Consider the following 27,500-nt stretch of genomic DNA (forward strand, 5'->3'; position numbering starts at 1 on the left):
AGTAATAGATGGCAGGAATAGCCAACACTCCAGAAGATAGGCTTAAGATTCAGAAGAATCTTGACAAACTTGAACATTGGGCGCTATCTAACAAAATGAAATTCAATGATGAAAAAAGTAAGGTTCTACATTTAGGCAAGAAAAACAAAATGCACAGGTACAGTATAGGTGGTACCTTGCTCAATAGTAGTAACTGTGAGAGGGATCTTGGAGTCCTAGTGGACAACCATTTAAATATGAGCCAGCAGTGTGCAGCAGCTGCCAAAAAAGCCAACACAGTTCTAGGTTACATAAACATTAGTAACTGTGAGAGGGATCTTGGAATCTTAATGGAGAACCATTTAAATAGTGGGAAGAGTATGGATTGTTTATGCAGGTGCTCTTCTGGAGTACTATCAATAGCTTGACTGGAGTGAAGAGAAAACCTTAACTTGAAAGATTATAGTGAATTTGTTTGAAACTTAACAAAAAAGCTTTGGATGTTTTAGTGGCCGTGTTTATAACCTGGCGCAATGTGAAGAAGAAAAAGAATTAACATTGCAAATGATTATGTTTGAAATTCAAAAAGTACAAATAACTACAAAAAACATTGAAAAGAGGATGGAGAACATAGAACAAAAAACAGAAAAAATAGAGGGAAGAGTTGAGAATATTTATAAAACGATGATGAAATTTGAGGATAGAGTTCAAAAAATTGAAGAAAAATATGAACAAAGTGATAAGAAAATTGTTGATATTGAAAGCAAATCGAGCATGGTTGGAAATGACAGGAGTGGAATGTTGAAAGGAGAGATTAACAAATTGGAACCCTATCTCAAACCTCGAAACATAGAAGAAGAAAAGAGAGAAAATTTGGTAGAAACAATGAGAGAAATTCTGGCAGAAGCACCAGTGATAACTAAAGGCAAGCGGATGGAAGGAACAGATGGAGGGTTTTGAGTCTTTACAAGATACACAAGGAACAACAAGGTGCCAAGAGAAGTCCACATAAGACTTATCAAGAAAACAATTAGAATACAAATATCACACATGGCAAGAGATATAGGACTGCACTACAACTGGAAGGATACAGGATGAAGAAATGAAGTGTTAGAATAAAAATTAAGTTAAGCTTAGTTAAATTTAGAGTATTAGGTATAAAATAAAGTAATAATAGTTATAGCTAAATAATGATTAATAATGATAATAATGCATACACACACACACACACAATTGATAATATGAAATTTTATATAAATTTTGAGGACTATGGAGAGGATGTTTAAAAGCTTTGTTATAAAAGATAAATAATTATATATAGAATAGAATATAAAGATGTAATACTATTGGATGATTTCAGGATGATGTAAATGCCATAATATAAATTTATCTTAAATTTAGAATATTTTACATAAAAAGGATGTAATAATAGCTATAGTCAAATGAATGTTTAATAACCATAACAACTGTATACATATATATTAGAATGATGATATGAGTCTTTATATAAATTGCAAGTGAAGACTATTGTGAGAAAGCACAAAAGTTTTGTAACCAATCGACACACTGTAAGTAATTGAAGAAGGATTTTTATTTTGTGTGTGTTTATGTCTGTATGTTTTATGTTTGTCTAAAAATAAAAACGTTTTTATAAAAAATAAATAAATTACGTTTGGTCTGGACATTTTCCCCCTACCTGGGCAATGCTGGGGTTATCGGCTAATTAAATATAATTCTAATAGAATAGAATATCTGTAGCTCAGGATGGAAGTGTGGGGTCCTTTGTGCTGTCTGAGCTGGGTGATTTTCTTCCAAGAAAACCACCAAGGTCACCGAGCACCAATTATTCCATAAATATAATTCCTCCTGGTTAAAGGGAGGACACCCAAGTCTACTGTTATTCTACCAATACACACAACATTCCGTTTACTTAAAAATATCAATTCTGTCCCATTACCGGGCACTATAAAGTGGACAACTGCACGGTGGTTCCATAAGAAGCTTAACGGCCAGCAGAGCACAGGTTCATCCCTGCTGGTCATCAGGTGACGTCGGTGGCCCCATGCCAACTCCTTCATATTGGCTTCCTCCTCTCCAGTGCTGCCTCCATGCCAGCCCCGTGTGTAGACATATTCTGAGAAACGCACTCGGCGTTTTCCTTGCTCCAACAGTTCCAGCTCCAGAAAGTAACGGCTGCCTCGCAGGTAATCTTGACGCTTCTCCACATTTATGATGCGCTCTAACTGGAACCGCCTGGAAATGGGAGCACTTTAGTTTAGATTTTGGGATCAGGGCTGGGGCCCACCAAGCACAGCTCCATTGCCCTGATGCTCTGCAAAGATCGTCCGTGTATTTTCTGCTTGATTTAGTTCAGTTTGGACTCCTAAAGATCCTATCCTTAAGACCTCCGTTATATTATCTTTTCTAAATATCTATTGTTGTAGGGAATATCATCATGCAGCAGGTAAAAATATGTTAAGCATGTTAAAATGGGGCATCTGCTATATTTGCTTTGGCATCCAGCATCGCATGATTCGACTATTGTCAACTGACTATTAGACAATATTGATTAACACTGAATGATATTCTACCCTTATTCAACAAATCCATACAAACAAATTATTTGTGTCCTTTTGCTTAAATGGATTATAGAAAAAAAAGGATAGGACAGTCATAACGCCTCGGCTGATTGCACAAACCTAAATCCTGAAAGAAGTGCAGCTGTTTATGTTATTCTCTTAGAACTATGATGGTGAACCTATGGCACGCTTGCCACAGGTGGCACGCAAAGGCCTCTCTGCAAGCACACGAGCCATTGCCCCATTTCAGCTTCACCACGCATGCGCATGCTTCTCCTGCTGGCAAGCTGGCTTTTGGGTCTCTGCCGCACATGCACAGGGTTGCATGTGCATGTGTGGGGGCACATACAGGGGGTAGCATGTCCATGTGCAAGGGAACACAGGGGAGTCACGTGCACATGTGTGTGGCACACATGAAGGCTTGCACATGTATGCACGGGGGGTTGCACTTGCATTGCATTATGGGTGCGCACGTGCGCTTTTGGCACCCAGCAATGAAAAAATTAGCCATCACTGTCATCATGAAAAGAAAAAAAAATGTAAAAGGAAAAAGGCTGAGCTAATTGCTGCCAGAGTCACAGTGGATGACTCTGCTTAGTGCTTAACTGTTTAAAAAAGCCTCTAACAGGAGGAGGCGGGAGAACGAGGTACCTTATCTAGTCTGACTTTATGATCACTCAAGCAGAGCTAAGCAAAGGTTAAAAGCTGAAAAATTCCTGACGTAATGAGGCACGTCGTTCTCCTGCCTCCTGTAGAGGGCGTTTTTTTAGAGGCTTTTTTAAACAGTTAAGCAGAGTCATCCACATGGTGACTCTGGCAGCAACTAGCTCAGCCTTCAGCTCTTGTCTTTTTTCCTTTTCCTTTTTTTTCTTTTCATGATGGCAGGCAAGAGCAGAGTTGAAAACCTCTCTGAAACAGCTGGAAAGGGTATGTGATTGCATGCAGAGCTACATTGCCTTTTCATACACACACACACACACACACACACACACACACACACACCCCTGGATAAAAGTATATAAGCCCAGCTTCACTAATTACAAGTTGGAAAAGGCAACGTGGCTCCACCTGCAATCAAAGGCTCGGATTGGAAGGCAGCAGGGGAATGGGGTGGGTGGGTATGGCAGAGGAGCTGCTTTCAAGCCATTGGAAAAAAATATCCAATCCAACTTCTGTGTTTGTGTTTGTTTGAAATTGGGTGAGAGAGAGAGGGATCCAACTTCTCTACATGCCTTACCTCCTAAGACTTTAATAGAACATCATCACATTGAGATCCGGAGTTACTCCTAACTACCTATTTAGGCCTATATCAATGATGGCGAACCCATGGTACGCGTGCCACGGGTGGCACCCGGAGCCATTTCTGAGGGCACGCAAAGTGTTGCCCTGCCAGCTCCAGCATGCATGCGCACGCTGGCCAACTGATTTTCGGCCTTGATTTTCGGCTGTTTTTCACACTCTGGAAGCCTCCTGAAGCATCCGGAGAAAGAAAAACGGCCCAACGGGCAACCCATAAGTCCGTTGCTGAACTTCCGGTTTGCATGTTGGGCCATTTTTCGGCCTCCCCAGGATCCTAGAAAGCCATGTGCACATGTGCAGGGCAGCTGGGGGCTTATGCACACATGCGCAGGGGGCATGCTTTTGGAACCCAAGGGAGAAAAGGTTCCCCATCACTGGCCTATATGATGCATAAAGAAATCCCATTTTATGTTGCATACTACAGTTCTTCTTCTGTAAAGATCAGAGGGGCTTCAAGACCGTGGCACGACAAAACCGCACTCGACTAAAGCGTGCCCGATTAAACCGCGTCGCTGACGTCATCAACAGGGTGATAACAGCGAGCGCGGAGAAAGAAGGGCCCTTTAAATAGTACTTTGAAAGCAAGCCGATTCAAGTTAAGGTAAGGGTTAGGTTTAGGGTTAGGTTTAGGGTTAGGGTTAGGGTTAGGTTTAGGGTTAGGTTAAGGGTTAGGATTAGGTTTAGCATTAGGTTAAGGGTTAGGTTTAGGGTTAGGTTTAGGGTTAGGTTTAGGGTTAGGTTAAGGGTTAGGGTTAGGTTTAGGGTTAGGTTAAAGGTTAGGATTAGGTTTAGGGTTAGGTTAAGGGTTAGGTTTAGGGTTAGGTTAAGGGTTAGGTTTAGGGTTAGGTTTAGGATTAGGTTTAGGGGGGTTAGGTTTAGGTTTAGGGGTTAATTTTAGGTTTAGCGTTTACAGCGTGCTTTTTTCTCTGCACTGTTGTCGCGCTGTGATGACGTCAGCTACGCGGTTTCGTCGAGCGCCCTTTAGTTGAACACGGTTTTGTGGTGGAACCCTTCAAGACCCCTCCCCATCTTACCCTTTGGTCTTCTGGTTCAGTTTTTTAAGGAACACCTGAACCACCTGGATGGCTTCCTTCTCTTTTAAGAGCAGGTTCCCGGAAGTGTTACACTTCAAATCAATCCAGTCTGACCGTAACGCTTGGAAGTCTACATTGCTGGCCTTGAAAGTCTGCTTCCAATTCACCACGGGGTCATAGAGAAGAGGAGGAGCACCAAAGAAGTCATCTTCATTTTCTTCTCCTTCATCTTCATTTTCTTCTTCTTCCACTATTGTAACATGCTCTTCCTTTCGGGTTGCCTCGTGGGAAGAATGAGTCAACCTGACTTGCTGCTTGGCATCTAAATCCCCCCCGCCAATAATGGCATTAGCAGCATCCGCGGCTTTATGTTGGGCTATGTAGGTATCTACTTGATTAAGCCATTGGTCCTCATGCATCTCAGGCTGCTGTCGAGGGGTTCTCTTGCCAGTTTCTTCAATTTTGGAGGGGTTCCTTCCAGTTTGGATGGCATCCAATAATGCCTTTTGGTTTCTGGTTGCATTAAAGCCTAACTGAGGTTGGCTGGCTTCTCTTGTTGAATTCCCATGTCCCTTAGTCACCTTGGGTCTTTTGTCGGTCTGTAAATCCTGGCCTTCTACTTTCCTTTTGGTGGTTGATCTGTGGACATTCCTTTCCTGATCAGGGAGATTTGGAAAGTTTGAGCTGAATATCAGATGGGAAGCCCTTGGTGTAGGATAACTTTCTACTTTGGTTTTATATCTCTGCTCATCTTTCTTCTGCCTCTTTTTGGTAACCGACAAGATATTCCGATGTTTGTGAATGGAATTATCGCCGTACTGATCAGCAGCCCCGTGGTTTTTTCCTGTCTTTATCTCTGCTGCTTCTGGATCTGCATATTGAGGTTCATCAAAATTGTCTTCTTCATAAGCTGGAAGAAATTATAGTTATCAAATATCCACTTTTTCTGTCTCTTATCTATCTTCAGTACTCTAAGTCATCTAAATCAGGGGTCTCCAACCTTGGCAGCTTTAAGACTTTTGGACTTCAACTCCCAAAGTTCTCTGCAAGTCCACAAGTCTTAAGGTTGGAGACCCCTGATCTAAATCATTGAACATTAAACCTCTAAATATATTACATAAACATCATCATACTGAAATAACAAATTGTACCAAAACCTAGGAGGAAGAGGTGGCCTATATGGCTAGTTTTAATAATACGTTTAACCATTGAGCTAGCTCTGTCTCAATACTTCATGAATATATCTTTTGTTTCTTCAAATGTCTCTCATTTTATTGCTATTCTGAATATTCTCTTCTGGTTCTACTAGAACTTGTATATTTTGGGTGGTACTTCATCGTATCTTCTAGTAGCTAGGTTTCACCAATAACATGTTATTTAGAAAAAAATAATAAAATTACACATCTTGTGTCTTTTTATTTTGTCTCTCAGTTTTGACTACGCAACAAGTTAACCTTCATTGCTCACTTTCTTGCTTCAATTCAATCTGGAAGAGTTATTGTTTCTTAAGCTAAGGGACGCATAAAACCTTTCGAAGAGTGTTGTAGGGAGTAGGGGAGAGCTGTTGTATTGAGTACAAAACTGAAGTGCTGAAAAAAAAACCTGTTTCTCATTTGACTAGAGATAATGCCTCCCAAGTGTATCTACCTTAAAGGTGCTGAAGGTAATCTACAAAAGCCTCTAGGGAACTTCCCCACCTATCTATATACTCTCTGTATAGCATGTATTCTGGGATGCCAGTGGAGCTGGCAGCAGAGTCAGACAGTGAAGAGGTTGGGGAGGAACATGGGCCAGTCCTGGAGTCTGGGGAAGGCTCGGACGAGGGCTCTGCATTGGAGGCAGAGATGAGGCCAAGGCCATCTGGCAGTTCTCAGCTGTCTTTGGAGCTAGGCGGCAGTGAGGCAGAGGAACAGTTGGAGCCTGTTCCCAGTGTGCGCATGCGCAGAGCTGCCAGAAGAAAACAACAGCTCAGAAATCAGGGTTGACTTGGGAGTAAAGCCACAGGTGGACAGTGAATGGCCCCTCCCATAGGAAATAAAAAAGGAGCGAAAGAGGAGTGGGCTTTTGCAGGAAACAATTCATTCGTTAGTTCGTTTCAGGAGTGTGAAGATCTGTCCGTGAATCTCAGAGACTCTGTGCCAAATCTTTCCTTGCACAGCACCTCAATTGGAAAATATTTGCATGGCAGCCTTTCAAGCTAGATAAGGTCTGTAGTCATAAATATTGCTTTGAAAGACTGTTTGCCAGGCCTTATCTGAATGTGAATGGGAAGAATTCACATTCGTTTAATAAAAGGGTTTTTATTGGGACCAGGAATTTGCTTTTGTGCCTAGGAAGCCTAGGAAGTAGTCCTTGACTTATGACTGTTCATTTAAAGACAGCTTAATAGAGCGGTGCGGGGCCTAGGGGTGGAGCTCTCGCCTCACAGTCACAAGGCTGTGAGTTCAATCTGGGGTGGAGGCAGATATTTCTCTCTCTGGGCACCATGAGAATACGTCTGCTGAACAAAACTCCGCATTGGTGACAGGAAGGGCATCCGGCCATTCAAACACTCGGCTTAACTCCATTCAGTTGCCCGGATTCCACCCCTCAAGGGATTATGAGGTCATTAAATGATTATGAATGGCAATTTAAAGACAGCTTAAAGAGACAACAGCCTGATAAAAAGTGATTTAAGGACTATTCTCAAAGTTATGACCAATGCAACAATTCCCCAATTTGAGGACTTGGCAACTGACTTTCACTTATTAGGGTTGCAGCATCTTGCAGTACAAAATTGCAATTTGTAACTCTCCCAGCCAGCTTCTGACAAGCAAAGTCAATTGAGGAAACCAAATTCACTTAATGACTACATGATTGACGTAGCAACTATGGTGATTCGTTTAATGAATATGACCATGGGAAAAATGGCCATAGAATTGGGTCCAGTCATATGATGACTCGCTTGCCTATACTCATCTCAACAGCATTTAAGTTTTGCTATACATACGGTGTAAGTAAATGAAACTAATTCAGATATATTTTTTTATTCTGGCTTCAGGAATTATTTTCAGGAAAGAAGTCCCTCAAAACTATAATGTCTCCCCATCCAGAAAATGTTATGCACTTCAGAAAAACGATACCCTAATTTTCATTTATGAACTAGTTGTTCTAAAATGATGTAATATACTCTATTTCACCCAATCTTTGATGGGATATCACTTTTATTTTTAAGCATTAGTGTTTAAATTTTTAAAAAAACACACACACCCTAAAATACAGCTTCTGTAAGAGTGGCTACTTTGCTCATTGCAAGACTACAGAAATAAGATTGTATAAATTCCACAGTATAAATTCTGCCTCGATTGGTGTTTACAAGGGGAAAAATGAAGGCATTCTCAGTTTTTGTCTTAATGTTTCTTTTGTATTTTGAACAAAGAAGATCTGAACACCTTGTCCAAATTAGTAATTTATTCTTCGTGGATGCCAGAAATAAAGAATCAAACACAATGCTAGCAGTATATCACAGAAGTGAGTACACCCCCTCACATTTTGTAAATATTTAAGTATATCTTTTCATGTGACAACACTGAAGAAATGACTCTTGGCTACAATGTAAAATAGTGAGCATGCAGCTTGTACAACGTGCTGTCCCCTCAAAATAACACAACACACAGCCATTAATGTCTAAACTGCTGGCAAGATATACTTAAATATTTACAAAATGTGAGGGGGTGCACTTGCTTCTGTGACATACTTGTAGACTAGATAATTAGATTTAATCTAATGCTAAAGGCTAATGCATTTTTAAAATCAATCATCAGCCTTAAAGCACAAGAGAGCGAAAGATAAAGCTAGCTTCCTGGTCTGACCTAAAGATACATACCTTGCATTTTCGATCCATCTTCTGGTGGATCCATTTGCATGTATTTAGAAAATCCAAACCTGCAAGATTTATGCCAATTACTTCACATGGCTGGCATTTGGTATCCCCTCCTTGACATACGCCTGTAATAGACCCTGCCCATTATAGCAATAGCAGTTAGACTTATATACCGCTTCATAGAGCTTTCAGCCCTCTCTAAGCGGTTTACAGAGTCAGCGTATTGCCCCCAACAATCCGGGTCCTCATTTTACCCACCTCGGAAGGATGGAAGGCTGAGTCAACCTTGAGCCGGTGAGATTTGAACAGCTGAACTGCTGAACTGCAGTCAGCTGAAGTAGCCTGCAGTGCTGCACTCTAACCACTGCGCCACCTCGGCTCAATTATGGTCTATGTCACAATGGTTACGAAATGGGTCAGGCAACCAACCCAATTTTATTTATTTATTTATTTGGGACACCCAGATTGCAGCAGTCATTAAACAAACATAGCAGTTATTAAGTGAACCTATTGTCTGCTCCAGAACTATTTTGTCAAAACCATCATAAAGCACAGTTACAGGACCATGGATGCTGCCAATGGCCTTTCCTCAAATACAGAAAAATTACATGTCAGAGAATTGAAAAGACTTATGGGCCATTAAAATTTCATTTTCCGATTAAAAATAGTGAGAAGCCATTCGTCAGGGTGTTGGTAGCTAGAATTGGTGGGCACTCTTTCTTGGTTTTTCCCTGCCTGAGATAAATATTTCATGAGCATCATGAAAATTAGCTGATGCAGTTTAAAAAAAAATTTTTTTTTTAATGGTGCATAAATTTTTTCAATCTGCTTTTAGATTTAATACACTATCAGCAGGGGTGGGTTTCTCGCCCCATTCCAACCGGTTCGGTTGGAACGGGGCCAGCGGCGTCCTCATGCACGCGCGCGGTGCACGCATGCGTACTAGCATCTGCGCGATGCTCCAGCTCCTCCTGGACGATCGCGCAGGCGCTGTATGCGTCCTGCGCATGCGTGGAAGCGCAGAACTCGTCAAAACCGGGTAAGGACCGCGGGCGGGCGGGCGGGCCGTTCGCCGTTCCCGGAAGTTACTTACTTCCGGGTTCGGCAACCAACCGGTTCGCAGGGACCGCCGCGAACCGGTTGAAACCCACCCCTGACTATCAGTTATTCTTATTAGTCATTGGCTTCTGCGGGTATATGCATAATGATTATCTTTTGAGAGCTGACTGCAACCAAATTTCATTTTAATGTATGCTGACTACATATAAAATGAGAATAAAGAGTCCTATTCTATTCTATTCTATTCCATTCCATTCCATTCCATTCTCTGCACCCATTATCCTTAAGGAAAATTCCAGTGATTGAAAAATATTTTAGCAACCATAAAAAAGTTATGGCAGGAGTTTATTTACCTGTTCAGATACAAGTCACTTTCCTGGTAGATGCATTTGTTAAGTGACTCCATGTGTGACAACCGGGTGTAGTCATTGGGATACACAAAGGACAGTCGTACCTGGAAACACCCAAAGAGAATTGAGCAGAGTATTTTGCTAAGTGAAGGACAAACAATGCTGTTATTCCCAAAACTGTATGTTTATCTTGACTATGTCCACATATATCGCCTGGGATGTATTTGAGTTGAAATACATTTCCTTTTAAACCAGTGGTGGGATTCAAACATTTTTACTACCGGTTCTGTGGCTTGGTGAGAGTGGCAGGGGAAGGTTACTGCAAAATCCCCATTCCCTTCCAATCAGCTGGGACTCAGGAAGCAGAGAATAGATGGGGGAGGGGGAGCAGTCAGAGGTGGTATTTACCCGTTCTCCGAACTACTCAAAATTTCCACTACCGGTTCTCCAGAACTGGTCAGAACCTGCTGAATACCACCTCTGTTTTGAAACTGTGATAACAAGCATATATTGATTGGGCCATAATGTATCTTAAAGTAAGAGAAGAAGGAATCATCCCTACTATTTATTTGCAATTTTAAAAGTTCCAACCAATAAGCTTACTTGCTAATTGATTGATTGATTGCCTATATTGTTTTTTTGTTGTTTTACAAATAACTCAAAATGGCAAATATAACCAATATATATTCTGGGTGCTATTTTCCCCACAACAACAACCCTGTGAGATGGACACTGGACTGAGAGTGTGTGACTGGCCCAAGGTCAACTAGTTGACTTTCATGGCTAAGGCAGGACTAGAACTCACCGTCTCCCACTTTCTAGCCTAACAAGTAGATTACACTGGCTCTCCAAACTGGCTCTACGATATTCAAGCTTGGAAAGGCAATTTAATAAACCCATTTATGTCATAACATGTTAAAGCCTGTCAGCCAAATAGTCACTCTTAGAAACAAACAAAATCATGGATCCATAACGAAGGTAAATTGGCATCTCTTGTCATTCAAATCCTTCAGAGCCTCCCAAGAGCAACATGCATATTTTTATTCAGGAAAATTATCATATATTTCGGAGTATAAGATGCACCGGAGTATAAGATACACCAAGATTTTGAAGAAGCAATTTTTTTAAAAAAAGATTTTGCACTCTGCAGACCTCCCCAAAACAGGCCATTTTTTGCTAAAATGGGCCCATTTTTTTGTAAAAAAAAAAAAGGGGGGGGGTGGACACGCATAGCCTTTAGGAGACTTATAGAGTGCTCCTGGGGACTGGAGGGCAAAAACAAGTCAAAAACAGCCCATTTTTCACTCATTTTTGCCCTCTCCAGCCCCCAGGAGCACTCTGGAAGCCTCCTAAAGGCTATGCATGGCCATTTTTTGCAAAGGGGGTGGGGTTTTGGGACGCCAAAAATGCTGTATTCAGTGTATAAGATGCACCCAGATTTTCACCCTCTTTTTTGAGGGAAAAGTGTGCGTCTTATACTCCGAAAAATACGCTATTCATTCTACAGCCTTCCACTGTGTTGGATTCCAACTCCCAAAAGTCACAAATAAATACAGTTGGGTTTGAGGAAGTTATCTGAAAATTTGTTATATTATTTGATTAACACAGAGAGATACTCAGGGTCAACCTTCTACATAATTATTTGAGGTCATTCCCCCTGGGAGCAATACATTTTATTTTATAAGATTTTCTAGTCCAAATTGTCCCAGTTCAGAGGACTACAGATGCACTGAGAATTCAACAGAAATTACTCCAGAAAGCATGGAATAGAGCCATAATGTCAGCATAAAGACAATTTCTACCAAGATTCTTTCAGATGGAAAATGTACTTTAAAAAGAGAATGGGTTACTGTAATAGAGGATAATTTAATGCAGCAGATTTTAGCAATGAGGTCCAGAATTTTAAGGTGTCATGTCATTTAAGTTATCATTCATGAGAAATAAGAAATTGTGCTTCTTCACACTATGGTTGGACATGTGAACTGATCATAGAAAAAAGAAGGGTAAACTTAATTTCCAAACTTCCTGTCCAGTGGGATCATATAGCATAGGTCGGTTATGGTATAATATCAGAGGCAACTGTAAATGCCATACAACAAAAATTAAACTAAATATCTAAAATATTCTTTTGGAATATTTAGAACTGGTGGAGAATATTTGGAAGTTTTCATCTGGGATCTTGAACTCTTAAGGGTAAAATCAATGAAAAATAACATTAGACAACTGTAATGAAATTGTGAAATTTGGGTTTTGAAAAAAACATTTTGGGAGGTCTATTTCTGATGCCATCATACAAAACTGTATAATGAGGTCCACTGACATAAAAATTAATGTCTTCTCTCTAATGCAAGAAGGCTAGGTAAGACTCAAAACTATTTTTACCGCGTTTCCCTGAAAATAAGACGGGGTCTTATTTTCTTTTGACCCCAAATAAGCACTTGGAGTTATAGCAATAGCAATAGCAGTTAGACTTATATACCGCTTCATAGGGCTTTCAGCCCTCTCTAAGCAGTTTACAGAGTCAGCATATCGCCCCTACAGTCTGGGTCCTCATTTCACCCACCTCGGAAGGATGGAAGGCTGAGTCAACCTTGAGCCGGTGAGATTTGAACCGCTGAACTGCAGATAACAGTCAGCTGAAGTGGCCTGCAGTACTGCACCCTAACCACTGCGCCACCTCGGCTCTTTTTATTATTATTATTATTTTCGGAAGGTCTTATTATTTTTGAGGTGTAGGAGGCAGCGAGCGTGGTCACCTCATGACTGCTGCCATGTTGCAATATTTTTGAGGAGGGCTTATTTTCAGGGATGGATTATTTTTGCACATGCGCTCAAAAGCCCAATTGGGCTTATTATCCAGGGAGGTCTTATTTTGGGGAAAACAGGGTATAGCAGCAGAGGAAGCAAATAAAGCTTGGATGGTATTAATTAGTGAAAAAATAACAAACCCACAACTAACATGGAATACTTATCAGGACCAAATACTCAAGAAGGGTTCAAGATTATACAACTTATGGGTCGAAGGACAACTACCAGATGATGCTATGTACAACTAGGCTATTTCAACATAAGCCACCACTTTATACCTTCAGTTGGCAATGTGCGTAAGCTGTAAAAAGACTTGAATTAAGAAGCAAGACTCACAAAACTAAGGCCCTGGTAGCGCTGTAGTTTGAATCCATTGACCACATAACTTGGTTTGTATTGACATTCTGGAAAGATCCGGCGGATGTGGGATTTCCTTAAGAGAGGCACTAAGGAGACCAAAATAAATAAATAAATAAATAAATAAATGAATAAATGAAAAAAAGAGGCAATTGCAAAGGCTTCACTTCCAAGCGGTCACATGTCATCTACCAAACATTGAAGTCAGGTAGCAGGCCATTTTGAATTAAGTTACGCAGTTTGGCTTCCTTCGTTTCTGAACATTAGGGCTACGCGGAAACTTTGAAAAAGATGATTTGAAAAGCACGATAGTGCCAATGAAGCACTTCAGCATCCCCAATTGTCTCTGCATGTATGTGCCTGCCCAGCCAGCTTGTTTTGCTGGTGGTTCCAGCAGAAGCATTGTCTATGCATAGTTAAACATATATAAAAGCCGCCTGTCAGCTTTTGAAGCAGCTGTGTGAGTCTTGTGAAGATCAGATTGTTCCAGAGGGTATTTGGGGAATGAGCTTTGGTCATTAGCAGGCTTATTTGGTCTTGTTCCTTTTTTTTGTATTGGATTTTTTTTTTAAATGACTATTCTTGCCCTACTAATGCAACTGAACTCTGAAGAGCGGTCAAGCAGAACATCACAATGTTTACATGCATAGATGGTGTCCCGGGGGTCAGCCTTCAGCATGTCAGCTGGGTGTTCCATAGCCTCCTGACTAGGCCGCATCTGGTTTGCCCGAGTGGCTGGTGTCTGTGGGATATGACCAACTTCATCCATTTTGATAAGAGTTTCGTCTTAAGATAGAAAGAAAGAAAAACTAATAAGTAGGAGTGAAGTGGGACTCATACCAATGATGTGTGAATTCCTGACAGAACAGTTAATCAGTGGAACAACTTGTCTCCAGAAGTTGTGCTCCAACACTGGAGGTTTTTAAGGAGAGATTGGACAACACATTTTATTTTATTTGTTTATTTGGTTTGTCAAACATGTACAAGATAGCAGGTATATATATAAACATGCTTTTGGCATGGCTTTTTCGCCCTCCCCAGGCTGCACGGGCTTTTTAGGAGCCCGGGGAGGGTGAAAACAGCCTCCCCCGCCTCCCTGGAGACCCTCCGGAGGCCTCCGGAGTTTCCCTAAAGGCTCCGAAGAGCGAAAAATAGACATACAGGGAACCCCGAAGTTTGTGAATGGTGACTTCCGGTTTGTTCATAGGGGCGATTTTCGACTACCAGAGCCTTCAGGAGGCTTCCCTGAAGGCTCCAGAGGACAACAAATCGACCTATGGACAAATTGGAAGTCACCATTCCTGAACTTCCGGGTTCCCCGTAGGTCCAAGTCACTTCCGGTTTGCTTGTAGGGCTGTTTTTTTCCCTGAAGGCCCCTGAAAGCTCTGGAGGGCGAAAAATGGACCTATGGGGAACCCAGAAGTTCGGGAATTGTGACTTCCGGTTTGTGGGTAGGGCCGATTTTTGACCCCCTGAGCCTTCAGGGGCCTTTAGGAGGCTTCCCTGAAGGCTCCGGAGGGCAAAAATCAGCCCTACGGACAAACCGGAAGTGACTTTTGTCTCCTGACACCCTGTGAAATCTACCAACTATGTAAACATATTTAGAAAACATCTGTTTTCTGCGCACTAGCATTTGTGACAAAGCACTTCAGATAAAAAGGGGTAATGAAGTCGGAGAAGAATGGCTCCTGTTATTAGTTTGGTGGCATAGAAAGACTTACCAACATAAAGGGAGAGGAATTCAGAATCAATAATTGTAAACTTGGCTTCAGGATTATCCAGTCTCCACTGAAAGAAAAAGACAGATGCATAAAGATGTTATAGATTTGTTAACGGGGAGAGAAAACAGATTGATCTAAATGCACCTTAGCTGATGTGGTCTTCCGGAAAAGAAAACCCAATGATTTCCTGACTTCTGGAAGAATACTATAAAAGGGTTTTGAGCTGTGTTTGATTTCCCAGGTTACAATTTCTGATCGACAAAGTCAAGGAAACTATTTCAGAAGTATTTTGCAGTTAGTGATTGAGATACAATTTAATTTGAAATTTTAGGACTTGCTTCACTCAGCTGGAGAGCTTTGCAAAGTTAATGGTAGAGAGTATAGTTTACGTAAAGGTAGAGCCAAGGTGGCGCAGTGGTTAAATGCAGCACTGCAGGCTACTGCTAGATCAGCAGGTCAGCGGTTCAAATCTCACCGGCTCAAGGTTGACTCAGCCTTCCATCCTTCCGAGGTGGGTAAAATGAGGACCCAGATTGTTGGGGGCAATATGCTGACTCTCTGTAAACCGCTTAGAGAGGCCTGAAAGGCCTATGAAGCGGTATATAAGTCTACTGCTATTGCTATTGCTATTGCTATAAAGGTTCCCCTTGCACATCGTGCTAGTCGTTCCCGACTCTAGGGGGCAGTGCTCATCTCCATTTCAAAGCCGAAGAGCCAGCACTGTCAGAAGATATCTCCATGGTCATGTGGCTGGCATGACTAAAGGCCGAAGGTGTATGGAGCGCTGTTACCTTCCCACCAAAGGTGGTTCATATTTTTCTATTTGCATTTTTACATGCTTTCGAACTGCTAGGTTGGCAAAAGCTGGGACAAGTAACGGGAGCGCACTCTGTTACGTAGCACTAGGTATTCCAACCACCGAACTGCTGACCTTTCTGATCGACAAGCTCAGCATCTCAGCCACTGAGCCACCATGTCCTGACAGTTTTTTTAAAAAATATTTTTTTTATTTTTTATTAACAAACATGTAAAACACACACACGCAAAACCTAGACCTACACCACATTTACACAATACAATATGAACAGGAGCTTCCTGTTCTTTCTAATAGCAATTATCAATCTATACCGCTCACCTTATATTATTTCCCCTTCTATTGTATTTCATTTGGATTTCACCATTCTTAACCCTCTTATTTTACTCATAACTATTATTTTTTGAGTTTTGTTATATTCATTAATTCTTGTTTTTTTCCCCCCATCCACCTATACCATTTATCCCATATCTGGTAAAATTCTGATTCTTCTTTTCCCTGGATTTTTTTAGTTAGTTTGTCCATTTCAGCACAATGGATAACGGCTAACCTTTCTTATTATTTCATCTTCGCTTGGAATTAATTTGTTTTTTCATTTCTGGGCAAAGGCTATCCTTGCCGCCGTAATTATATGTAATGTCCTGACAGTTTAGTACAGCTAAATTGAGTACAACTCTTTGGCAAAGATCATATTTTCATTTTTCTTAGGGGGATATTAAATGGTATAAGAACATGGAACCAACTGATTCTATTTGGGTCTCTGGAATTTGAATAAACTTAACAGGGGGATACATGCAATATTTTCTTTATTTTTTCCTCTTCAGTATCTGCTCCCTCCTCCCCCCTTAAGGTAGTTTGAGCTTTTTGACTAATTTAACTACCTGAATCATTGTTGATATGTGAAATCACTACTACTATTAACTTCACACTCTATATCAGAAAGAAGATATTTTCTCTGACTTGAAGAAATGAAAAAGTTGGTCCATGAAAACTCCTAAGCCAAGTCCCTGTACGGATAACCAAGCCAGTGAACTTACTGCAACTTCCACATGATCTGTTCCTTTGTCGTCCTGCTTGTGCAGAATTTCAAAATAATATTTGTTTGCAGATGACAATCTGTAAAGGAAGATCAGAGATTAAAAAGCAAAATAAGTCTTTTGCTAGCAATACAGTGTATTAAAGTTATAGTGTGGCGCGGTGGCACAGAGGTGGAGCTTTTGCCTCACAATCAGGAAACTGTGAGTTCGATCCTGGGTAGAGGCAGATATTTCTCTCTCTCTGGGCACACTGAGAATATTATATCTGATGAACAAAACTCCGCATTGGCAAGAGGAAGGGCACACGGCCATTAAAACACTCTGATAGCTCCATTCAGTTGCCCAGATTCCACCCCGCCAGGGATTATGAGGTCGTTAAAAGAAGAAGATGATGACAGTGTATTCAAGTTATTGAATTGACTGCAGATGAGAGAGAACGACACATACAGTTGTTGTATAATTTTGAAGCAGCCATAAAAGATCTCAGTTAGCCTCTAATGTGATGGGTGGGGAAGCATGGTAGATTTTACAAACCTTGTGCCTGTCACAGAATCTAGTTGCCTTAAAGAGGGAAACACTCCTTTAACATTGCTACATCAAAGGATGACATCAACCTGTCTCATTCATGAGTTAGGAGCAAGATTACATACATCCCAAGGAAAATTGGTGGAAACAAGAAATTGCCAGAACATTTTTTTTTATGCCAAGTTTAGGTGCAAATGGGGAAATAGCCCAGGGAAAAGCGGGGGGGGGGGTCAATAATGTGGGCTTGGTGCTCTCTGAGCTTGGTGTTTTTCTTGCAGATGTTTCATTATCAAACTAGGTAACATCATCAGTGCCAGCACATTAGCACTGGTGATGCTACTGTTGTGATCTGCCAGCAGCCAGCAGAGCTGACAGCAGAGTCGGAGAGTGAGGAGGTTGGGGAGGAGCATGGGCCAGTTCTGGAGGCTGGGGAAGGCTTGGATGAGGGCTCTGCCTTGGAGGCAGAGACAGGGCCGAGGCCATCTGGCAGTGATCGGGTGCCTTCGGAGCTAGACAGCAATGAGGCAGAGGAACAGCTGGAGCCTGTTCCCAGTGTGCGCATGTGCAGAGCTGCCAGAAGAAAATAATAAGTCAGAAATCAGGGTAGGCTTGGGAATGAAGTCACAGATGGAAGGTGAATGGCCCCTCCCATAGGAAATAAAAGAAGAGCGAAAGGGAAGTGGGCTTTTACAAGAAACAATTTGTTCGTTTGGTCATTAGATTCGTTTCAGGAGTGTGAAGTTCTGTCCGTGAATCTCAGAGATTCTGTGCCCAGTCTTTCCTTGCACAGCACCTCATTTGGAAAATATTTACATGGCAGCTTTCCAAGATTGATAAGGTCTGTAGTCATAAATATTCCTTTGAAAGACTGTTTACCAGGCCTTTGCTGAATGTGAATGAGAGGAATTTGTTTAATAAAAAGGGTTTGGTCAGGACCAGGACTCTGCCTTGTGCTTTTTGGGGAAGCCTGGGTCAGAACAGCTACCTAGCTTAGTAATGTGATGTCTGCAAGAAAATCACCAAACTCAGAGAGCACCAAGGATCCTGGTTAGCTACAAATATATTGGATCAATAGATGTGCAGAAAATTGTACCACTGGCCACTAGGGAGCACTCTGAAATTATTTTAAGCAAGTAAAAACTTGCATCCAGTTGAGTAATGTACAAAACAGAATTAAGATCTCAGTTTACTCACTTCACCAGCCTTGACTTTTGGTTCCTGAATTTCCCAAATTCACCTGGTGCCGTCCACTCGTTTCCAGTCTGAACAAAGAGACAAAACATCCCTGTTAAATTGGGCTTCAGTCGCAATAAAGCCTGAACACATTTGTTTCACTTACTGTATAATTGTGTACAAGAGATTAATCACAGATTAAAAAGCATAATGAATATCGTCAATAGTGATTGACCGACAGGAATGTTCTTGATTGCTCCTTGCTCTTGGCGTTAAGAGATGGAACAGCATCTCTGTCAAAGCTGGATGAGGGATATAAGAAGAGATGGATTGTAGAAGTGGAAGAGGCTGTTCAGCTGCTAGATTTGCCAGGTGCTACAGTGTCATTCTTGGCTGACCCACATTTAGATGGGCTCAATGAGGCCGTGGCCGAGTAAATGGGGCCAAAAGGAGAAGCAGAGACAGAGCAAAAATTATGAGCTATAAATATTGAATGAATGTATGTAGGCATGCATGCATGAATGAATGAAATAAGACATTGTGAGTGCTGGCCAACAGAGACAAAAAGCATGAAAATCTTTAGAAAGTAGGATAGCATGCTCTTACTCCTTTTGTTGCCATTTCTTAAATTTTATAAAGTAAAAAAAAACCTCTTGCTTTTAAAATATCCAAAAACTTTCAAAATGTGACTTCATATGACGATAATCCATACACTTAAATTCATAACACTCTTCCTATTTTTCATTATCATCTTCATTTGTGTAACCCAAACATCACACGAAAGTTTATTTTCACAGTGTGAGAACTCATGAAAACTATGAATCAGAATCCCCACGAGCCTTGAATTAATACATCCAACACGTGATAAACATATGTGGTTATGAAATGTTAATATTATGTATAAGACAAGTTTGCTGTGATATATACTCTTAACTCTTCTGGAGTTCTATGCTACATTGGATGTAGATAGCAGCGTTAAATGGGAAACTGTTTTACATTATTTTCTCATTTCATTTTTACATTTCCCATTTTGTATCCTGCTACAAATCTAACAATCGGTATCCGTGGTCTCTGTAATAGTCCCAGGTAATTCTATAATTCTGAATACAGAATGGCAGGGGTGTCAAACTGGCGGCTCGCGGGCCAGACACACATCATGTAGGCCACGCCCACCCCAACTCCACAAAGAGAAAAAAAATCGCAATACGTCACGTGACACGGCGAGTTTGACACCCATGTACTATGACACACCATTCAAGAATATATGACAGCTTTCAAACACAACGATATCACGGTTGAAACATTAATTAACCTCTATAATAAATTGGTATAGTAAAGTTGTATCGATTTCAAATGCACAATATTTATCAATTTATATGGACAACTCTTTTCTTTTGAAGTGTAGTAATAGCAATAGCACTTTAGACTTATATACCGCTTTATCACAGTGCTTTACAGCCCTCTCTAAGCGGTTTACAGAGTCAGCCTCTTCCCCCCAACAATCCGAGTCCTCATTTTACCCACCTCGGAAGGATGGGAGGCTGAGTCAACCTTGAGCTGGTGAAAATTGAATTGCCAAACTGCCGGCAGCCGACAGTCAGCAGAAGTAGCCTGCAGTACTGCACTCTAACCACTGCGCCACCAAGTGTATGTTGTACATGAAATAGATAATTGAAAGAACATGGCTGATCACCTTGCCTACGCTGGCCATCAGTTGAAGCTCTGAGATGTTTTTTCCTTGGCTCAGCCAAAACTCGGCATTGTCATCAGCCCCAATCGCAAACTGAAACATACCTACAGAAATTTAAAAACAAAACTGGATTTAAAAGTCAGAAATATTCGAAAAAGATGGGAAATGGTGTTCCATGCCAGTGGAAGAAGAATGATGTATCTTTCATAATAAATATCATCTCTACTGAATGATATAATGATGTTTTTTTAATATCTCACGTGGTAAGAATTTGCAAAAGTTGGAATAAATCCAATAACAGCTAAACCTTGTGTTATATATCTGCACTCTTAACTGATATTCAGTGCGAACCATTTTCCTAATGTGTATTAACCAGTGGTGGGTTCTGGACAGTATGGCCCAGTATGACAATACTGGTGGTAGCAGGGAGCAGCGGCCATCGTACCAGTATGGTGGCTCATTTGGTCCACCCGCCCACCTGTGTTCATTATCTGTTTTTGAAGCAACAGGGGCAATTGCGCACACGCGCACAGCGTGAGGTACCTGCGCGATCTCTGCTGAGCAGGTGGGTGTTGCAGGACAGTGGCATGCGCATGTGTGCACAGCGTACATGCTTCACTAGGACGCACGGCCTCATGTGCAGCGTACCAGTTGCAATGGGATCCAGAACCCACCACTGGTATTAACCCTTGATTTATGTTTAACCATTCATATTTTTACCATCTACCAAAGAAGTCCAGCTAGCATCAATTGTGATGCCAAGTATCCATTTAAGAAGTTCAAATACAATTTACCTTTGGACCTTATACAAATTTGTACTATACAGTTAGCCCTCGACTAACAACATTTAGTAACTATTCGAAGTTACAACAGCACTGAAAAAAGTGACTTATGATTGTTTTTCACACTTTCATGCTCATTGCAGCATCCCCATGGCCACGTGATCAGAATTCAGATGCTTGGCAACTGGCTCGTGTTTATGACGGTTGCAATGTTCCGGGGTCATGTGATCCCCTTGTGAGACCTTCTGACAAGCAAAATCAACGAGGAGGCCAGATTCACTTAACAACCATGCTATTCACTTAACAACTTCGGTGAGTCACTTAACGGCTGTGGTGAGAAAATGGGATAAAACTCAACAAATGTCTCTCTTAGCAATGGAAATTTTGGCTCAGTTGCGGTTGCAGGTCGAGGACTACCTGTGTTTGGTGAGGAGTGTAAACTTTAAAGAGAAAAGACCAGAAAAATGTAAACAATAGAAAATTTAAGGATTAATAATACAGAATAGAGGAAGAGGTGATAAAAGAGAATACTATCTCTCTGTGTCCAGAAACCCATGATAACTCCAGATTCAAACATGAATATATCTATATTTATATCTGTATCTGTATCTGTATCTGTATCTCTGTGTGTGTGTGTGTGTGTGTGTGTGTGTGTGTGTGTGTGTGTGTGTTCCAGCATAACTCTGAAACGCTTTGAGCAATTTCAACCAAACTTAGTACACAGATGACTTACTCTCAGGAAACAAATACTGTTGGTGTAAGACACCCCTAGCATCCCTCGGGGTGTGTGTTATGTTAAGATACAGCCTGTTGTGCCTTAAAATGGCTTCTACTGTACTGTCGTAATATTGCTTCTATTGTACAGCGCAGTGGAGTTACTATTGGTAACGGCTTCACAGAACTCCACAAAGTGGGGGGGGGTCCCCCTCTGGTAAGGAGGAAAATCCAACATTACATTTGGTTCTGACATTTTCTCCCTATAAATAAATACCCGGGCAGTGCTGGGTTATCAACTAGTCTGCACTAAAAATGACACTAAGAAAAGGACGTGAATTTAGTGCAATAGATTTAAGCATATACTAATCTATGATATACATTGTGCCACACTCTTATGTATATACTCAGCAGCAGTTCGGAATCCACATGTGAGCCTGTACAAGGGAGTAACAAATATAAAGGAAACATTAATAGTATTATCTAAAATCTATGGAAGTCTCTTAGATCCAAGCTGTTTCATACTTGTAAAGTTTTTTGTAATACAGCTAACTCTACTCTTCCCTTACCATCCTTGTATGGGTGCAGGTAACCAAAGATCCGCAATCCATAGTTTCTCCATTTGGGTGATACTGCTAGCTTCTTCAAAGTAGTCCGTGTCTAGAAGTATAAGAAAAAGGAAATGTGAGCATTAATGAATTGAGCTGGAGTAAGATAAAGGAATGGATTAGAAAGAACAAAAAGGAACAGTTAGGAATGATGAAATAAGATCAAGGATATTCAGAGAAACAGCACAGGCAAGATCAAAACAATGCCAGAACAGAGCTGGAAAGGACCTTGGAGGTCTTCTAGTCCAGCCCTTTACTCAAGCAGGATACCTTATACCCAGGGGTGGGTTTCTCGCCCCGTTCCAACCAGTTCAGTTGGAACGGGGCCGGCGGCGTCCTCGTGCACGTGCGCGGTGCACGCATGCGTACTAGCGTCTGTGCGACGCTCCAGCTGCTCCTGGACGATCGCGCAGGCGCTGTATGCGTCCTGCGCATGCGTGGAAGCGCAGAACTCGTCAAAACCGGGTAAGGATCGCGGGCGGGCGGGCGCGCCCTTCACCGTTCCCGGAAGTTACTTACGTTCGGCGACCAACCGGTTCGCAGGGACCGCCGCGAACCGGTTGAAACCCACCCCTGCTTATACCATTTCAGATAGGTGACTGTTCTGTTTAAAAAAAAAAACACCCCCAGTGATAACCACTGAAGCAGTGGTGGGTTTCAAATAATTTACCAACCAGTTCTCTGCCCTAATGACCAGCTGGGTAGGCGGGGCTGGGTGGTCATGTGATCATGTGGGCATGGCCAAGTCAATGTCACTCAGGTTGATGGGCACTTTTCCTTAGTTGTTACAAGGGTAATAAGGGTTAACCGGCGAGCCAGTTTCTGTAAGCAGGGCAATAAAGATTAGGCTAGAAACAACACCTTCCTGCCTTCCTTACAGGATTAGCCCTGTAAAGTGGAGAAAAAACCAAAAGATTATTTCCAACAACCGGTTCTCCGAACTGCTTAGAAAGTTACCAACCGGTTCTCCCGAATAGGTGCGAACTGGCTGAATCCCACCACTGCTCTGAAGGCAAGCTGTTCATTAGTTAATTATTCTCATTGTTAGGGACATTCTCCTTCATTCCAGTTAGTTTCTCTCCTAGATTAGCTTCCATCCATTGTTTCTTATCTTGCTTTCTGGTGCTTTGGAGATAAGTTTGACTCCCTCTTCTTTGTGGCAACCCCTGAGATATTGGAACACTGCTATCATGTCACCCCTAGTCTTTCTTGTCTCTAGACTAGCCATATCCAATTCCTGCAACCTTTCTTCATAGGCTTCAGTCTCTATGTCTTTAATCATCTTATTTGCTCTTCTCTTACTATTTCTGGAGTCCAACCACTATTAGAAGACAGAATTCTTTCTTCATTTCTTCTTTTTTTCTTCATTTGGTAAAAGAGGAGAATGTGGGCCTAAAGAAGCTCAAGTTCAGGGGTGAAATGATCTGAAGTCTGCTACCAGTTTGCTTCGCGTGGGCATGTGCACCGCAGGTGCTACTGTGCAGCACTGAAAAAGGAGGATTAAGATAAGTAGAACAGGGAGTGGGGGAACAGCAAGAGTGGGAAACAGATTTCCTGCTTTCTAGCGAATATAAATTGCGTGGCATGGCTAATCGTTGGAATGTAAAAAAATGCTAGCGGTTCAGGCAAACTGGTAGCTCCTATGATCAGCTGTATGACAATCAGCTGTGCTGCGTGATTTCTAATTGCGCAGCGCAGCTGATTGTTGCACAACTGATCAATGGAGCTACCGGTTCGCCTGAACTGGTAACATTTTTTTACTATCGGTTTGGGCGAACCGGTAGCATTTCACCCCTGCTCGTTATTTTATTTTACACACATTTTGAGAAGACCCAACTAAAGCTCTCACACTAGGAAAGGTAGAAGGAAAGAGAAGAAGAGGATGGCCAGCAGCAAAGTGGGTGGACTCAGTTTACAATGATGATTAAACAATTTCATTGTATACATGATGTACAATGTCAATAAAGGCTATTATTATTATACTATTATCGCCGGATTTGGCATTGGTTACTAGTCGGGCCCCACCCAGGGGCCTAGGACATCGTAACGTATTTTCGTAATATGTGTGCAGTGCGGCTTTTTGCATTTGACTGATGGTGATTTTGTCAATTTTTAACTGTTTTAAATGTAATTCCAGTGCTTTTGGAATAGCACCCAGTGTGCCAATTACCACTGGAATTACCACTGCTGGTTTGTGCCATAGTCGTTGAATTTCGATTTTTAAGTCCTGGTATTTTGCAATTTTTTCATGTTCCTTCTCGGTGACCCTGCTATCACCTGGTATTGCAATGTCTATGATTGTAACCTTATTTTTCTCAATCAGTGTGACGTCTGGTGTATTATGCGCCAGTATTTTGTCCGTTCGTATGCGAAAATCCCACAAGATCTTGACCATCTGATTTTCGGTGACTTTTTCAGGCTTATGTTCCCACCAGTTTGTTGCTGTTTTAATATTATAATTTTTGCACAAATTCCAATGGATCATTTGTGCTATTGAATTGTGCTGCAATTTATAATCAGTCTGCGTGATTTTTTTACAGCAGCTGAATATGTGATCAACAGTTTCATCAGCTTCTTTGCAAAGTCTGCATTTGGCATCATTAGAGGATTTTTCGATTTTGGCCTTAATGCCATTTGTGCGGATAGCTTGTTCTTGTGCAGCCAGGATTAGTGACTCTGTTTCTTTCTTTAATGTACCTGTTGTTGTTGTTGTTGTTGTTGTTATTGCACAGTTGAAAGACCTCAAAGACTAGCTTAGGCACAGATCCTCATGGAGAAAGTCTATCTATGTGATTTCTAGGAGTTGAAAACAACTTGATGGCACATCCTCAATCAATGGGCCTAAAAGGATACTCACATGAGGATACAAAGGAAAGTGAAGATTTCTCCTCAATTGTTCAATAGATGCACCACACCAGTCTTCAAAAACATGAAGATTTACTTCACCTTGGAACTGCAAACATATGAAAATGCAAGAGTTTTTGTTATCAAAACGCCCCTATAATCTGTTACATTATTTTACAACTAAATGGCTAAAGATTACAAGATAAACGAGATGCCCAGGAAGGTTACAGGGCATCCTCCATGAAAATGTAATTAACTAGGGTGATTGCAAGTTGTGATTCTCAACGTGTGTTTAGGGACTATTGGTGGTCCACATGGGTACTGCAAATGGACCATATTCCAAGCATTGAAATATATATATATATATATTTCTTTTAAAAATGGCCAAAATCTTGTGGCATTTCCAAATCAGAAAATAGCAATAGCACTTAGCCCTTAGACTTACATGCTGCTTCACAGTGCTTTACAGCCCTCTCTAAGCGGTTTACAGAGACAGCCTATTGCCCCCAATAATCTGGGTCCTCATTTGACCCACCTCAGAAGGATGGACAGCTGGGTCAACCCTCAGCCTGGTGAGATTTGAACTGCCGAATGTCATCTAGCAGTCAGCTGAAATAGCCTACAGTACTGCACTCTAACCACTGCGCCACCTGGGCTCTTTGCAATATTTCAAGTAGGAGCAGAATAATCTTATTTAACTCACTTTGATTTCAATTTGATCCTGCACAAACCAATTGTGTGAACTTTACATGCTGGGGTGCCTGAGGGTATCACTGTCTTATATGGAGGCCCTTAAACTTTATGGATGGCAAAGTAATGCTCTTCATAGAGGAAATATTGGGAACTGTAATTGCAATTGTTTTATCCTATTATATACAACATCATAAATCACATTTCCTCAACATGCCTGTCCTCCAGAAGTGTGAGACTTGTAGGCATATCTTACACCTGGGCTTGCTGGGAATTTATCCAGAAAGCTCAGGTAGGTCAATAAACATTCAGATAGCTATGCTGTTTCTCTCTCTCTCTCTCTCTCTCTCCCCCTCCCTCCCTCTCCCTTTCCCTCTCCCTCTCTCTCTCTCTCCTCTCCCTCCCTCTTTCTTTATTTTCCTTTCTTTTCTTTTCTTTTCTTTTCCTTTCCTTTCCTTTCCTTCTTTCTTTCTTTCTTTCCTTCCTTCCTTCTTTCCTTCCTTCCTTCCTTCTTTCTTTCCTGGTGTAGAACCAAGCCTCTAGTTCCTCAATTAATTCATTCGGCTCCATCCAAATAATACCTAAATAAGTAAAATAATGAATCCTTTAATCTTGGCTTCAGTTTCTTTTTTTATCATTCAAAATTTTATTAGTTTATCCAAATATAATATAAAATACAAAATAAAATAATAGGACAATAAGGGAGGAAAAAGGGAAAGGAAAAGTGTAGGGCAAAGCGGGAAAAACATTGACCTCAGTCTCCTTTTGGTGCATTAGAATAAGATAATAGCATAAAAACTCAACTTTTTACTTTTATATAAAAGTATATTATAAATAATATAAACTAGCCATTACTATTACAGAAAACTTATCTACCGGTAATCGGCAAAACCCAAAATCAAAGTTTTATTTTTTCCACCTCAAGCAGAAAGTCCAAAAGTGGTTTCCAAGTAGAAACAAAGTTGATAGTGTTCTTGGCTTCAGTTTCTAACTTTAAGTGGACTCATAGCAGGTTGGAGAAAAAAAGATATTTAAACAGCAATATAGTTAATATTTTGGAATTACAAATACAATATAACTATGTATGAAAATCTAAAGGTGTGGAGATTTACTTATTTGATGCATGTCATTAAAATATTACCCCTAAGTAACGCTGAAATTCATATTGATATTGATTGTTTTCTGATTGCTTATTTGTACTCTATGACTATCATTAAGTGTTGTACCTTATGATTCTTGATGAATGTATCTTTTCATGTCTTTTTATGTAAACTGAGAGCATCTGCACCAAAGACAAATTCCTTGTGTCCCCAATCACACTTGGCCAATAAAGAATTCTATTCTATTCTATTCTATTCTATTCTATTCTATTCATTATCTCTTTCTATTATTGAATTTAATGCATCGTTAAATATAGTACTTTATGCAATAACACAAGAGATATACTGATAGGTATGTTTTGACAGCTTGGTTCACTTTGCTTCAACTATTGTATACTAAACATTTTGCTGGAATGTGCCAATGTTTTTCTAAAGCAAATATAAATAAAGTGATATCTTTATCTTCAATAATGTC

At 40.9% G+C, this 27,500-nt stretch overlaps 1 protein-coding gene across 1 annotated transcript in view; it reads right to left on the bottom strand.

Moving 5' to 3' along the window:
- Positions 1 to 27,500, bottom strand: part of B4GALNT3 (beta-1,4-N-acetyl-galactosaminyltransferase 3) — an 89,988-nt gene that overhangs the window by 7,840 nt on the left and 54,648 nt on the right. The window contains exons 5-16 of the mRNA XM_087722537.1: positions 25,249 to 25,344; positions 22,353 to 22,443; positions 20,291 to 20,391; positions 18,619 to 18,686; positions 16,900 to 16,978; positions 15,049 to 15,115; positions 13,970 to 14,113; positions 13,307 to 13,416; positions 10,166 to 10,266; positions 8,757 to 8,815; positions 4,892 to 5,801; positions 1,937 to 2,232 (exon numbers count right to left, since the gene is read on the bottom strand). Coding sequence (XP_087578663.1) covers positions 1,937 to 2,232; positions 4,892 to 5,801; positions 8,757 to 8,815; positions 10,166 to 10,266; positions 13,307 to 13,416; positions 13,970 to 14,113; positions 15,049 to 15,115; positions 16,900 to 16,978; positions 18,619 to 18,686; positions 20,291 to 20,391; positions 22,353 to 22,443; positions 25,249 to 25,344 — 2,122 coding nt within the window. The remainder of the gene's footprint in view (positions 1 to 1,936; positions 2,233 to 4,891; positions 5,802 to 8,756; positions 8,816 to 10,165; positions 10,267 to 13,306; positions 13,417 to 13,969; positions 14,114 to 15,048; positions 15,116 to 16,899; positions 16,979 to 18,618; positions 18,687 to 20,290; positions 20,392 to 22,352; positions 22,444 to 25,248; positions 25,345 to 27,500) is intronic.

This window comes from Thamnophis sirtalis, unplaced genomic scaffold, assembly GCF_051295495.1.
Source record: "Thamnophis sirtalis isolate CommonGarterSnake01/CBP01778 unplaced genomic scaffold, rThaSir2_p1.2 scaffold_9, whole genome shotgun sequence".
Lineage (NCBI taxonomy): Eukaryota > Metazoa > Chordata > Lepidosauria > Squamata > Natricidae > Thamnophis > Thamnophis sirtalis.